This window comes from Hoplias malabaricus, chromosome 2, assembly GCF_029633855.1.
Source record: "Hoplias malabaricus isolate fHopMal1 chromosome 2, fHopMal1.hap1, whole genome shotgun sequence".
Classification (NCBI taxonomy): Eukaryota; Metazoa; Chordata; class Actinopteri; order Characiformes; family Erythrinidae; genus Hoplias; species Hoplias malabaricus.
Window position 1 is genome coordinate 8,702,534 of NC_089801.1, and position 13,872 is coordinate 8,716,405.

A 13,872-nucleotide genomic window follows, 5' to 3' on the forward strand; every position below is an offset into this window, starting at 1 on the left:
GGGATGGTTTATGGCAGCCTGAACAAATGGACATCATTTACCAATGAGAGCCTGCCTGGGCGTTCGAATAACTCCAGTCAAAACACATCACATCATGTCACCATCTTGTACCATGCTGTCTTTCACTGCTAAGCCTCATGGTGCAGCTATAAAAACTCAAACCCTCGCTGCTCCATTAGAATTCTTGCAGAATCTATGCTGGCTGTGTCAAAATAAAGCAAGCCACCAGCAAAAAAGGACTGTGTCAACACTGTATTGGCTGTAAATTAGGCCCAAGGAAGGTCTGTTGTTCACAAAACCAGCGCTTTATGTTGCACTGCATGTGTTTCCATACTAAATGGAGGCAAGCCAACACAGAGAGAAGGATGCCTATGCCATTTCTATAGTCATGAATGGTCACATTGTAACACAACTGTTCAGCAAGTGACATTGAGAAACTGCAATGAGGGGGTTACTGAATTTGAATGGGTATAGCCTTTGGTTTTTCCGTCCCCTGTAACAGCATGGCACTGCTGCTTGCGTCACTGTGTCTAGCATAAGTAGAATGAAACTTACAGATATTACCAACAAACAGTATTACAGAATGTCGATCACTACAGGAAGATAGCACAGTATATACGGAAATAAACTACCAGCCCCGTAAATATTACAGTGGTTAAACCGAGGAATTGAAGACTGGTTTAATATATACCCTCCTGCAGTTTTGTAAACCAACACACATCTATCACTGTCTCAGCCATACATTTTTCTGCCTCTGTCTGTCCATAAATAGACTTTGTTTGATCAAGCTAAAACGTGTGGCTGTTTAGCATTGCAATGACATTTCTCAAGACTTCTAATTACTGAGCTCTGGTGAGCTTTACCATAATGTCGCTTTTAAAAATCCTTAAAGAATGAGTGCACTTTTTTTTCTCCAAAAAGATAATTCAAAGTATTCATGACTCAAAGAACCATTGTTGGTGCATATATGATTAAGAATGTAGAGAAAATGGAAGTACTCTGCTAAGCATTACTTGCACCAGACCTTGAACATTTTGTCAGTCAATCAATCACCATCACAGGCTGAAACAACCCCTCTAGCAGCAACCAGGAACCGCCCGCTTCTCACGCTAATTTCATGTGAGGTAGGAGGAGTATACTTTCGTCTTCCTCCTCCTCCTACCACACACCCACCCACACATGCCATTCTTCTCTCACACACCCACTTCCAGTTTATGGAAGTCCAGCTGCATAAACAGATGGACCAGGGGCCAGAGAAGCAAGCTGAGAAGACCTTGGGTGCTTCAGGGCAGAATAAAAGCATGAGCTCTGTTTTGCAAGCCAGGATCCAGTCCAGGATGGAGCTGGCCAAGAAAATGAAGGAGGAAGAGAAGCTCTACAGGTACAATGGTGTCCTCTATCCAGTCATCATGAGCCCAGAAGAGAACATCAAAGCTTTGGAGGCTGTAGAAGCCAGGGCTGATGATATAATGCTGGTGGCTTATCCCAAATGCGGTAAGTGTAAAGCATACAAGGAGTAATTCACAGCCAGTTCTGCACAAACTGAACCTAATGAGCAACAGTTTTCTAGTTACTTTCTAAACTATTTGTAAGAAATCTTACAGAAAGGAGTTTTGATTTTTTTTTCCCAAATGAATCTATATAAAGAAATGGTGATCCAAGAATGATTAACTGCTTCACAGACAAAAAAAGGCCTTGCCTTATTATATGACATGCAGCTCTTTTGACATCAGCAAAATCCAGTGTGTATATGACAGTTATTATCACCTAAACATATGTTCAGAGAATTCAGTTTATGTGGCCAAAGCATACAACACTGAAAATCCAATGACAGTACACAATTATTATTATTATTACTGCTATTATTTTATTTATTTATTTATTTTATTTTATTTATTTATTTTGGTTAATTTGCCTCTGGCTAAAATATTTTAGGGTGAATCAGCTGAATCAGGTGCATTATATTCATCTCTTCCAGGGCTCTTAAGGTGAATTATCAAGGATTACCAACTGTGATATACATTAAATTATATTTGTTTACCATTTCTCATATTCACTTACATTATTAATTGTAATGACACCAAAAATGGAGATTCAAGGTTGGGCTCTGAGATCAGTTATAAATTTTGTATAGCATTTTGTATCCATTCGTGGTTTTTAGTTCAAAAGACCATGAGATATCCAGATTGAACCACAAGAAAAGCTACTTTTTATACGCTTGAACCAAAATATAGATCAAAAAAGTGAATGCTATTAATTTCAGATCCTCTAAATTAATTATTGTATTCGTACATTCTTAGAAATATACTCAAAAATCATTGAGTTGGTACCCTCAAGGATATTCAGTGCTTTTAGCTGGGGAACATAGTTGTACCACATTCTAAATTAGTTTGGGATTTCTTAGGATGTGTTGATTTTATATGCCCCAATATTTAGAATAATTATTTACCTGTACAGCACCTTTTTTTTCTGACAAGGTAGGTAGTCTGTTAACTTGAGGAATGTGATCTGTATGCTAGGGTTACTGACTGAGACTAGTCCAGAGTGCGGAGATGACAGATAAGAGCCAGTGGGGAATGTCAAATTAAACATGGGGCCTCCTAGCACTGGCGAGTCAGAGTGGGCCCCTCACATATGGGGCCCGCACAGGGGATAGAGAGCTGTTTGACCTCTCCTTTTCCCCTGGAAGATGGGGGTCTGCTGTGGTACAGACACACTCCCTTTAACTGTAACAGATGTCAGGCTCTTTTTTTTTATGGGCACCCACCCCCTAAAAACACTGTTGATACTATGCACTGTTGACGGTGGAGGAGGGTAAATGGCAACAGCATGTGTTTAATTGTATTATTGTACAAATACCAGGCAAGTGGGAATGCTAATCATATAGCAAGACAAGAAACCAAGAATGTAAATGATGTTAAGCTCTTTTTTTTTTTTCATTTGAACCCATGCATCAAATACATACTTAGTGCTATATACATTTGACTGTGGAGGGTAAATTGCAACAACATGTGTTAGTTTTATTACACAAACACGTGGCAAGCAAGATGCTAGTTTTGCTAACTATGCAAGTGATTTTAAAAAAATTTTTGTAGCTGGAACACATACATGAAATGTACACACTTGTCTTTTTCTGTGGGGATGCAATCTTTGCTAACTATGTACCAAGATAAGAAAACTTTGCAAAAACTTGATGTGCAGGTATTTCTCTGTCACAGGTTTCAACTGGATGGTGGCAGTGCTATGCAAAATCTTGTACACTGCCACTGGTGTGAAAATAGAATCAAAAATGCCTCCTCTCATGGAGTTCTTTGGTCCAGAGACGCTGCAGGTAAGATTGTGGCTAAAGATTTTTTTTTATCCGCTAGGTTTACAGTCTGACTCCCGGAAATGCCAATGCTGAGTCACACTGGATGTGGTAGAAGACTTTCTGGATTAGCCCAGGCCCACATGAACAAAGTGCAACAAAGTGGAAGATGATCACTAAACAGCTAATATGTATGTTGTGTACTGTTCATTGATAAGCAGAATAAAAACCCTCAAACCAAGATTACATATATAATCTATATATATATAAATATAACTCCTAAATGTAAAAGAAAAGAGCAGTTCAGAAGCATTTATGCACTACATGGCTAAATGTTTGTGGACACCTCCTCATATTCACATTTAGTGTATCACCCCTTTGCTGTAGTAACAACTCCTTTTTTTCACAAATGCCTTATATTGGTTGTAGGAACATAGCTGTGAAACTGCATTCAGCTGCACTGGAACTAAAGATACAGGGGTTGTGTAAAATGTTAATTCTGGAAGGGCAGATAAAAATTGCTAAATGGAAGTCTATCACTCAATATCCCACTGCTTCACTGCCCAGTGCTGAACAGTGTTATATCCCTCTAGCTACAACTTGACGTTAGCCGTGGTGACATTAGGTTCATTTGCTTTACATTTCACTTGCTTTTTTGTGTTATGCTAGCAATACATGCACATTTGAATGTGTGTCCATAATAAGTCACCTTAAAGTAACTGAATTCACTCATTATTAAAGGTATACACAAAAATGTTTATGTAAAGGACACATATGCTGGAACAAGTTGTTAGTTAGTTATTGTACATTCTTGCAGAACGTTACGGGACATCTTGTGGTGTGATTTGTCTATAAAACCCTAATGAAAGGTGGGAAACGGGAATATAATGCATTAGTAGCACTTCTTACAGACAAGCACACCTGAGTGTATATCATAAAGGATTTCAAACCAGGTTACAGCCTTGTTTTATGATTTTATATTTGAACCCATGACCATCCCTTGTTCACGTAAGCACTTGAACTCTAAACATTAAACCCCAGCCGCCTCTGCTGTGAAGTATGGTTTGAGGGTATGGTTTCTCCCCTCCCAGTCATTATTTGTGTCTGCTGTGCTTTTGCAGTTCCTCCAGAAGGCCCCTTCTCCAAGATTACTGGGGACCCACATGCATCCTGACAACATTCCAGACTCCTTCTACCAAAAGAAACCCAAGGTTTGTTCTTGTTTATCCATTTTAGGCTTAATAAAGTTTTATTAATGTTATAGCATAATGAACAGATATCCAATGACTCCTGAACTACCCTTCATACATAATACAAAATTCTTTATGGTAGACACCTTTTAAAGGAGAAAAGGGGGGTTTAAATGTTTGTTTTTGTGCAGTTTTATGAGTTGCGTTTTTATTAGCATGGATGAATGTACAAATGGCCGCTCTGTCACTCCGCATCTGTTATCTGATACAACAAAACTGGACTGTTAGCATTTTCCTTCAAGTATGTTGAACTCTTCAGTGACTTTGCATTAAAAGAAGCAATTAATAGCTTCATAATCCTCTTTATACGCTTCTTGTTCTTCATTCTAGATGCTGGTCATCTTCCGCAACCCAAAGGACACAACAGTCTCTTTTTATCACTTCTCCAATAAGAACCCAGTCTTGCCAACTGCAGAGTCCTGGGATCATTTTTACACCGATTTTATGAGCGGTGAAGGTACAAAGGCAGGACTATTTATGCACTAACACACACTATTCTATATCTTAACAGTCTTAACCACTCTAGCAAGTAGACTCTTCCTCGCCCCCACTAGAATTCAAAAGTTTGGGAACACTTGTCAAAAGCTGCTTAAGATCAATTCTTTTATGATGCTAAAATTCTTCATCCTCAATGACTTAGAAGGTGGTATACCACTGAGAGTGAAAGGTGCATTCACTGTGGACACAGAACTTCAAATGTGCACACACAACTAATAATTTCCATTAAAAGCAGTGGAAAGTGCACTCTCCAGAGTTGTGGAGCACTCTCTAAAACATTTTAACATCTAGTTTAAAGCATTCACAGAAGAGCAGAGGGTGTTATAGTGGCAATATGGACATATATAGAGAATGTATATTTTCACCACATTATGCCTCACAATTTCTCTGCAGTTCCATGGGGCTCGTACTTTGACCATGCTCTCGCTTGGGAGAAACATATTGATGACCCCAATGTGATGATTGTCACATTTGAGGAATTCAAACAGGTATGCATTTCCTCTTATTGACACGTATTTACAGTAAATGACTTCAAAGTAACCAGTGTATTTGTCCAATAGGACCTGAATGGAGGGGTTCAGAGGGTGGGAGAGTTCTTAGGCTACAGCTTAACTGATGCTCAGATTCAGACCATCGCTGAGGAGAGCACCTTCAGTGCCATGAAAGAAAGCTCCAAGAGTTCTCATGGACAGATGAGCAATGTTGTGTTTAGGAAAGGTGGGTTATCCTCTCTAATCCACTGACAATCAAATTTAAATGTCAGTTTACAAATCAATTTTGGCTATTTAATAATGGTACAGAACGGCACACTTGCACCTCATTTAAAACTGACATATGTCCTGCTCATTGTCCATTCAGGTGAAGTTGGGGATTGGAGGAACCATTTCAGTCAGGCCCAAAGTGAGGAAATGGATGCTGCATTTGAGAAGTATCTGGAAGGGACAAAACTCGGGGCCAGACTTAAATACGATGTATATTGCAAGTGATGAGAGAGCATGGCGGGCTGAAGCTATCAGTAAATAACAGAAGAAACACAGAAGACATCAGATAACGAGAGAGGTTCACATACAAGTGACTGTAGGTGAAGAAGGGATTATCTCTTGCCAGGATGAAATGTCAGTGTAAGATGTTTGTCAGGGATGATTAAAGGTACTCAAGGACAACAACACACCTTAAATGATTTTTGAGGAATGTGGACATTTGCGGGGACTTGGATATTTGGAAAGGGGAGGAGCTTAGAACTAGGCAAAAAAAAAGAAAGTATATTCTTATTAAAGCAACTTGTACCCAAATAGATGCCCTAAGTAGTATAATTATTATTTAATTTGTGTCATTAGAGTATTATTTTACTATCCCCCATTCAACAAAACATTAGTGCCACAACGACATTAAAAAAATTCACATGATGACACAACGACAGAGTGTCCAGGTTCACGGGTATTACCATCATATTGGGACTAGTTTTAAATGAAGTCACAGGTTATTCTGTGGTCTACATTTACTGCGTTTTCTTCATCCGCAGCTGCAAAATCAGGTGTTTTTTATTTTATAAAATGTTATAAAATATTATAAATGTTAATAAATTTTGAAATGCAATGGAATAAATCTTTTTTCTTTTTCTGATTATTTCATAAACATACATATAAATATAAAACACCATGCCATATCTGGTCAAAGGACTTTTTTTTCTGAAAAGTATTTTAAATTAACATGTTCTTCAAAGAAACTATGAAAAACACTACACTCAGATACATAGTTTAGTTCAGATTTTTGTAAAATTATCGGGTTTTGTCCAGTTTAAGTACAATATAGTAAGGAGGTTTTAAATATTAGTGGTAACACATGTACTTTTTTATGTATAGCTTATATCAGCTAGCATAACAAAACAGTAGTAAGCCTTTTTAATTCACTACATTGGTTTCAAGCCAAGTGACAATATGTAAGGAGAGGCCATTTAGAAGGGAGTGGCTCATCATCCAGATAAACTGGACAGCATTCCTATAGTGTACCCTTTTCATTGACAAGTTCTGACACATTGCAGCAATAGGTAAAACCATTTATTACGATTATCAGTTAATCATTACGAAAATAGTAGAGGGCATATGTAACAGGGAAGTACACAGAAATAGCAACTAAATATAATCTAAAATAATGTTAGCATTTAGCATATTACATTTTTTATTCTATTTGGGAGACAGGCTTTCAGTTTTTCCAAAGTTCTGTCTCAGAAGTTGGCTGGATGAATCTGCTTCTTATGCTATGAAAAAAAAGTGCTATTATTGTGAACTGGAAGTATTTAAAAACAATAACAGCTCAGTCTTAGCGTAGAAGACAATGCACAGTAAAAGTAGGGCTGCTAAGTGCTGAAACATGTAGTACCTAAATATCATTGGCACTCAATAAAATGCCACTGGAAGTAACATTAGCCCAAGAACTGTGCAAAGGGTGTGGCATGAAATGGGCTTCCTAGCTGAAGGATGATGGATGAATCTGGTTATTGGAGGTGCCACAAGAACACCACCAATGAAAATGCTGATGTTAACATTGTAGTTTGGTGGATGGAGATAGTAGTCTGGGGTTATTTTCCAGGGTATTAAAAAGGGTTGCTCATATACTTCCAAATATATTACAGTGAAAACCTGATTGTGATTCAGGATTGTTGCATTCAATACTTGACCTGACCTCACAGATACACTTTTCATTAAATAGGCAACAATTCCCAAAGACATATTAGTGAGTGTGGTTTTGGAATGTGATCTCCATAACGACTTTATTATAAAGGTGTAATGGCATGGACTGTATGTGGCATGTGTGTGTTCACGTTTTCTATTTTGAATGTTCCATCTGGTACATATATATATGAGGTGTGGTTTCACTTCAGCTCTCCACTCACAGTGAACCAGATGTTAAAAGTGTCTTGCAGATTTAAAGTGTGAGTGGAATGCAGAAAATATGCCAGTAATTGGCAGATCCGGTTGTATCTATTTTAGTCTACATGCTTGACATTTTTAGGTATAGTTATTGCTCATGAGTGAAACAGAGACACTAAAATTTCTATATTTCTCCGGTTTGAGCAGTTATGATAACGTACAAATGGAAGCCATGTAAAAGTATATTCATATATATAAATAGTATTTTATTTTATTCTGCTCAAACCCCATCTTGCTCCCTGTAGCATAACCCTAAGAGGCTAAGAATTATTTGCTACTGCTTTGCTGCAGTATTCATATGTAACAACAAAAATAAGATCTGTCAGCTGTTTGCATTTTCTGCTATTTACTTTCTGCCAAGTGAACAGTTCTTGGATCTTTAATATGGAAAGCTAAATTACAAAAAAAGCGACAATGTATAATAATAATAATAATAATAATAATAATAATAAAATTAGATATTGTATAACACAGCTCCAGGGGCCTGGAGGTTGTGGGTTCGATTCCCGCTCCGGGTGACTGTCTGTGAGGAGTTGGTGTGTTCTCCCCGTGTCCGCGTGGGTTTCCTCCGGGTACTCCGGTTTCCTCCCACAGTCCAAAAACACACGTTGCAGGTGGATTGGCGACTCGAAAGTGTCCGTAGGTGTGAATGTGTGTGTGTCTGTGTTGCCCTGTGAAGGACTGGCGTCCCCTCCAGGGTGTACTCCCGCCTTGCGCCCAATGATTCCAGGTAGGCTCTGGACCCCCCGCGACCCTAGAATTGGATAAGCGGCTACAGATAATGGATGGATGGATGGATATTGTATAGTGGTAATTATTAGTTGACTTTGCTTTATTGACTTAATTACGCCATCTAGTGATAACTTGAAATTAAATCATATAACCATGGCTCTACGTCTTCATTCATTTCAAAATAAGGGAGGTGTGGAGGGACGTCTTGCATTTTTTATTTTTTATTTTTTTTTGCTCTGTGTAAATGTAGAGGATATTTAACTGTAGTCCCGAAAACATTCACCCTACTTTCTCAACAGTCTCGCGTTTAGCAATGGGCAGGGTGGTGGTGACCTTGTGCGCATGTGCAGCTGCTCCAGTGTGTTTCAACCTTTGGAGCGCCGTTGCTGTAGGTGGGACTTTTATTGTGACAGTGTAGAAAGAGGTGGCCGGTCGGGTGTTGCTGCTGTGTCCTCTGTGTTGTCAGACTCAGGACTCCGGGCCTTCACTTCGCACAGCTGCCTCCAGCAGCGTTATTAATAACCTTCAGCAGTAACTAAACTTACCTCTACGGGAAACAATGGCCGGGATCTTGGCGCGTAAAGCTGTAGATCATCTCCGCAGTAAGGAGTTCCGGGAGTATCTGATGAGGTGAGTTCAGTGCAGTTAAAGTCAAAAGCTGCCCGCTACGACTTTCACTGATCGAGTTGTTTTAACGTAAACCGTATTCGTTTAACTCTACCCCGGTAAATAAAGGCATGTCTCTTGCGTATGTACCGTGATTTTAACGTCCTCATCTGTTATTTTTGTTCTCAATATTGATCCAATATCCCTGAAGGTCGTGTTTGTGTTCCTGTGTGTAGTAACCTGCAGGGGTCATCGCTCTACCTTTAGTTACCTGCTGTCTACAACGTTTAGTTAACGGCGACTCATTCGACATTCACATTGTCAACAGAGAACACAAACTGAGACAAGACCGTGAGGACCGTCAGTTATAGAAGCCCATTCCCGACCGACTGTGGGGAAATAAGTCCCCTAAAACTAACAAAAGCCCAACTCTCTGGCAGTAACGTGTTATAATGTCGAAATATCGTTTTGGTGAACCAATAATGTGACATTTTGGTAAATATTTCGATATATTGGTATAACAAACCTTTTCAAAAATACTAAATACCGTGCTGTATTTTAAAAAAACAAATAAAGGCTGATTCCATGAGCGGATTTGGACAAGCAGTGTTTCTGACGTCTTTAACCTAAGGGCACAGTCCTGTCAAAAAATGGGGTGAGGCTTTTGAGTTGTAGGAGAGCGGCAGAGGAGCTGGTGGAGATTTGTCTGAATTAAGACAAAGGCATTAGAGCCTATATTTATTTCTTGAAAATAACATAAATATGGCATTCTGATTAACAGAAGATTCTACGATTTTCTGCTAAGTACAAATAAAGAACTGCTACGTTTCAATAAATGAGCAAATACTTGGCATGTGACTGTGTCAATATTTTGAAAACAAAATACGTAAATATGTTTGTGTCAGTGGCTCATCATTTTGAGGGAATGAATCATTGAGTTTATGTAGACAGGGCAAGAAAAGTCATCACTTTAATTAAAGCCAGATATTGATGTTGTAAGTTAAACATTTATGGAAATATTTATTTATTTTGAAATATAATGTCAGTTATAGCCAGAAAGCCAGAAACTCTTTGTACCTGGTGGGAATGGGCTTCCTTATCATTTACCTGATTAAGGTTAAGCAACCTGTTTATTCAGCCACCTGCTGATTTGAGTTTGTGTGATGAAGTAATCTGGACAAAATGCCCGAAACCCAAATGAAAGTTAGTACAGTTTTTACTAATTCCTCTTCAGACAAAATTTTTATTTACATACTGGATTTACATACCACACATGCATTTATTTGTTACATATTTTAAAACTAAATTATATCATCATTATCATCTTTTCTGTTTAATCCACTTCTGGTTCTCAGGTAAATTATATTGCCTTGTTAAATAGTAGTTGTCCCATGTCACCAATTCACTGGATTCACCATCAATGAAGAATATGAATGAATATGTTTTAGCTTACGCTTTTATCAACTTGAGGAAAGTTCAAAAACAAATAAAAAATGTTCAGATATAACTTTTCTTGCTTTGAAATTAACATTTATTCTAATCTATTTTTTTCTTCTTTTTTTGCTTATTTACTCTATCACTGAACCTTCACTGCTTCAGTACGGTAAGTCATTTTTATTTATTTATTTTAAGTCAAAAAGATTTGGGTTTATGTTACATTTTACATAATCTGTTTTCTTGAAATATCAGCATATTGATAGCCACTGGTTTTTTATTTTAATATGTATCATAAATCTTTATTCCCCCAAACTTCCTTTAAAAACCTCAAAAGGAAAACATTAGTTTTGATACTTGATTCATAAAATAATGCAAAAAGTGAAATATATCTTATGTTTCATCTGAACTATTGGAGTGATTTCTAAGTTTCAAAATATTTTGAGGCTGTTTGTTAACAGTGACACTCTCTGTGTGTGGGTCATATGTGAATACACTGAGCATTTATCAGTGGCTTTGGTCATGGTTTAGTCAGTCTGACTTTACAGCTGTAACTACTCATTTTTCACTTTAATTCAAATCTAGGCACTGTAATAATACTAGGCACGGTGTTGGTTGGATTTTCTCATTTGTATTTTAATCTAAAGCTTGGTTTAAGAGTCTTTTATATACAAACAATGGCTGAGTGGGTCTTTCCTAAAAGATCATAATGACAAGTGTGTGAGAGGTTGACTGATGAGATTTGTAGCTACAAGGTGTAGGGATGCGGTGCAAAAGATAGATGCCTTGCTTTTCGTATCTGTTTTACACAGTTTAACCTTGTTTTAAACTCACATAAATGGGGGTACAATGCCCTGTTTGGAGAGTCTCTGATGAGTGGCAGCACTGCTCCCCTTCGTACATCTTAAGGGAGGCTAATTAGAGCCTGTGTTTTCCAAATGAGTTATCTAATTTCACTGTAGGTGGGTTGGTAGGCACTCAGATAAACAAACGTGTTTGCACAAGCATGAAAACTACTTTTTATAATATTATCCCCTTTAATTGTTGGTTAACTTTAATGACATTCTCTAATAAAGTTTACTAGTTTACTACTATGTTTCAAAGAGCACCGTTTGCACAAGATCAGATTAATTATATACTAGAGGAAAACCAAGACAAGAGTTCCAACCAGACTCCAGTAAGGACATTTAATAACACCAAGGTGGAAACCTCAAAATCTGGGGTCCATGCTGTTGATGAGCTTTAAATGATCAATTATCCAAATTAGTTTTAGGGCCTCTGTGTGGTAACTTGTTACTTAGTTTACTGATGATTACATTTGATGTGATTAAAGGAATGTAATATAATCACGGTTAATCAGATGTTGCTTTTCTTATCTTTAGCATTTCTGGGGTCCGGTAGCAAACTGGGGGTTACCCATTGCTGCAATCTCAGACATGAAAAAGAGTCCAGAAATTATCAGTGGAAGAATGACCTTTGGTAAGTGACAAAAAGTTAAAGTCCAAGTCGCATGAAAACACATTTTTATGGCAGAATGTGTACACAGTAGTGTTTCTGGTGAAGGATTAAATATGACGTCACTGCCTTCCTTCTGCTATTTATTGAAAACACAGGTGTCTCTGCTACTGATTTTCTGGGAAGTCTTTTGTATTTTCTCTGAAACTAAATACTGCACTAACTCATGGTCCCACCCATTACAGCCCCAATCAGCAGTGGCCAATTTCCACCTCCTCAGTGCCTTACATTTCTCTCTTTTACTTCACTATTTTTAGTCTCACCAAATGATCATTTAAACACTCATTGCCTTAGCAGAAATTAAATTATTTCCTCTTCAAAACTAAAGTGTTACTGAACAGCATTGCACTTTTTCTTTGCCTTTAAAGTATTCTCAACTGCAAATATGTTGCTACATATTTATTAAGATTGTTTTATTAAGACATTAGTCAGGAAACAGTGAAGTGTTTAAGAACTCACCTCTGTTACATGATTAAATAATTGCAATTTGCTATAAATTAGATCATCAGAAAAATGTAAAAGTTTGTTCAACTACAGAAAACATCCACTGTTGAGAAATGTTAACATATGTGGGTATAAGTTAGATTTTAATATTCAACTATACAGTATTTAAAATGTGTTCCTCTCCTTGTGCTGTACCAGCTCTTGTCTGCTACTCGTTGCTGTTCATGAGATTTGCCTACAAAGTGCAGCCAAGGAACTGGCTCCTCTTCGCCTGCCACCTCACCAATGAAACAGCACAGCTCGTTCAGGGAGGGAGACTCATCAAATTCAAGTAAGATGCCACTTTTAAAAAAAAAAAAAAAAAAAAAAAAAAAAAAAAAGATATTGGTTTTGTTTATCCTCCGTTTGATACTATGCTATTTTCTCAGTCCTCAGTCCTTGTTCAGACTCTCAATCATGTTCCTGGGTAGACTCTAATTTTTGGTGTCTTTTTACAGCATGGAGAAAAAGATGGCAAATTGATGAACAACTGCTGAGTGTGGGAGATTTCTATGATTATCCAGCACTGTTTGGTTCATGGCCCCCTGAAATGCATTTTTTAACCTGAACATGAAATATCCAGACAACCTTTTTTAATGATTGCCAAAAGCTAATCTAACTGACCTCATAATAAATTGTGACATTATACTGATTTCAGGCACAGGCTTAAATAGGATTGGAATAAAACGGAATGTACATAAAAGGAACTATCATTTACAGAGGACTGTTACACGCACATTTTTTAAAAACGTTATATACCATGATATTGGTGTATATAATTGTTAATTCAACTAATTTATTCCACAATATGACTGTGTATGTCATCCTAACTTGAAATGAAAAATAAATTCTGTCCAAACTTGCATGTCACTCTACTGTTGTACATTGGGATGGGGCTGTAATAGTTGAATACTGACAATCGGTGGTGTTTATCATTGAAAATCTATGTAAAATAAAAAAGTGAAATTCAAATGGGTTATTGCACTCGAATGAGACAATGTTGATTGTGTTCGTGTGTTAAAGATTGTAATTACGTGTAAAACGTAAAATCAGATTTGAAAATTGCAGTTTTAGGTCATCTTGCTCAATGCTACAGAGGTAAAAAAAAATGTAAACA

General features: G+C 37.5%; 2 protein-coding genes across 2 annotated transcripts; both read left to right on the forward strand.

The window, feature by feature from the left end:
* Positions 1 to 1,223: 1,223 nt before the first annotated feature.
* On the forward strand, positions 1,224 to 6,041 carry LOC136680273 (sulfotransferase 6B1-like). The gene is made up of 7 exons (XM_066658574.1): positions 1,224 to 1,494; positions 3,219 to 3,331; positions 4,429 to 4,518; positions 4,888 to 5,014; positions 5,449 to 5,543; positions 5,616 to 5,772; positions 5,914 to 6,041. Exons 1-7 carry the CDS (start codon positions 1,239 to 1,241, stop codon positions 6,039 to 6,041), a joined length of 966 nt encoding a protein of 321 aa, XP_066514671.1. The 5' UTR covers positions 1,224 to 1,238.
* Positions 6,042 to 9,094: 3,053 nt separating this feature from the next.
* On the forward strand, positions 9,095 to 13,618 carry mpc1 (mitochondrial pyruvate carrier 1). The gene is given in 4 exon segments (XM_066658575.1): positions 9,095 to 9,351; positions 12,140 to 12,236; positions 12,915 to 13,047; positions 13,214 to 13,618. Coding segments are annotated over 4 exon segments (330 nt in total). The 5' UTR covers positions 9,095 to 9,276; the 3' UTR covers positions 13,239 to 13,618.
* The last annotated feature ends 254 nt before the right edge of the window (positions 13,619 to 13,872 follow it).

Excerpts from the sequence above, each read along its gene's own strand:
- LOC136680273 (XM_066658574.1), top strand. The coding sequence starts at position 1,239 with ATGGACCAGGGGCCAGAGAAGCAAGCTGAGAAGACCTTGGGTGCTTCA. Across the intron at positions 1,495-3,218 it reads GGTGGCTTATCCCAAATGCG|GTTTCAACTGGATGGTGGCA; the intron begins GTAAGTGTAAAG and ends TCTCTGTCACAG. Across the intron at positions 3,332-4,428 it reads TTGGTCCAGAGACGCTGCAG|TTCCTCCAGAAGGCCCCTTC; the intron begins GTAAGATTGTGG and ends GTGCTTTTGCAG.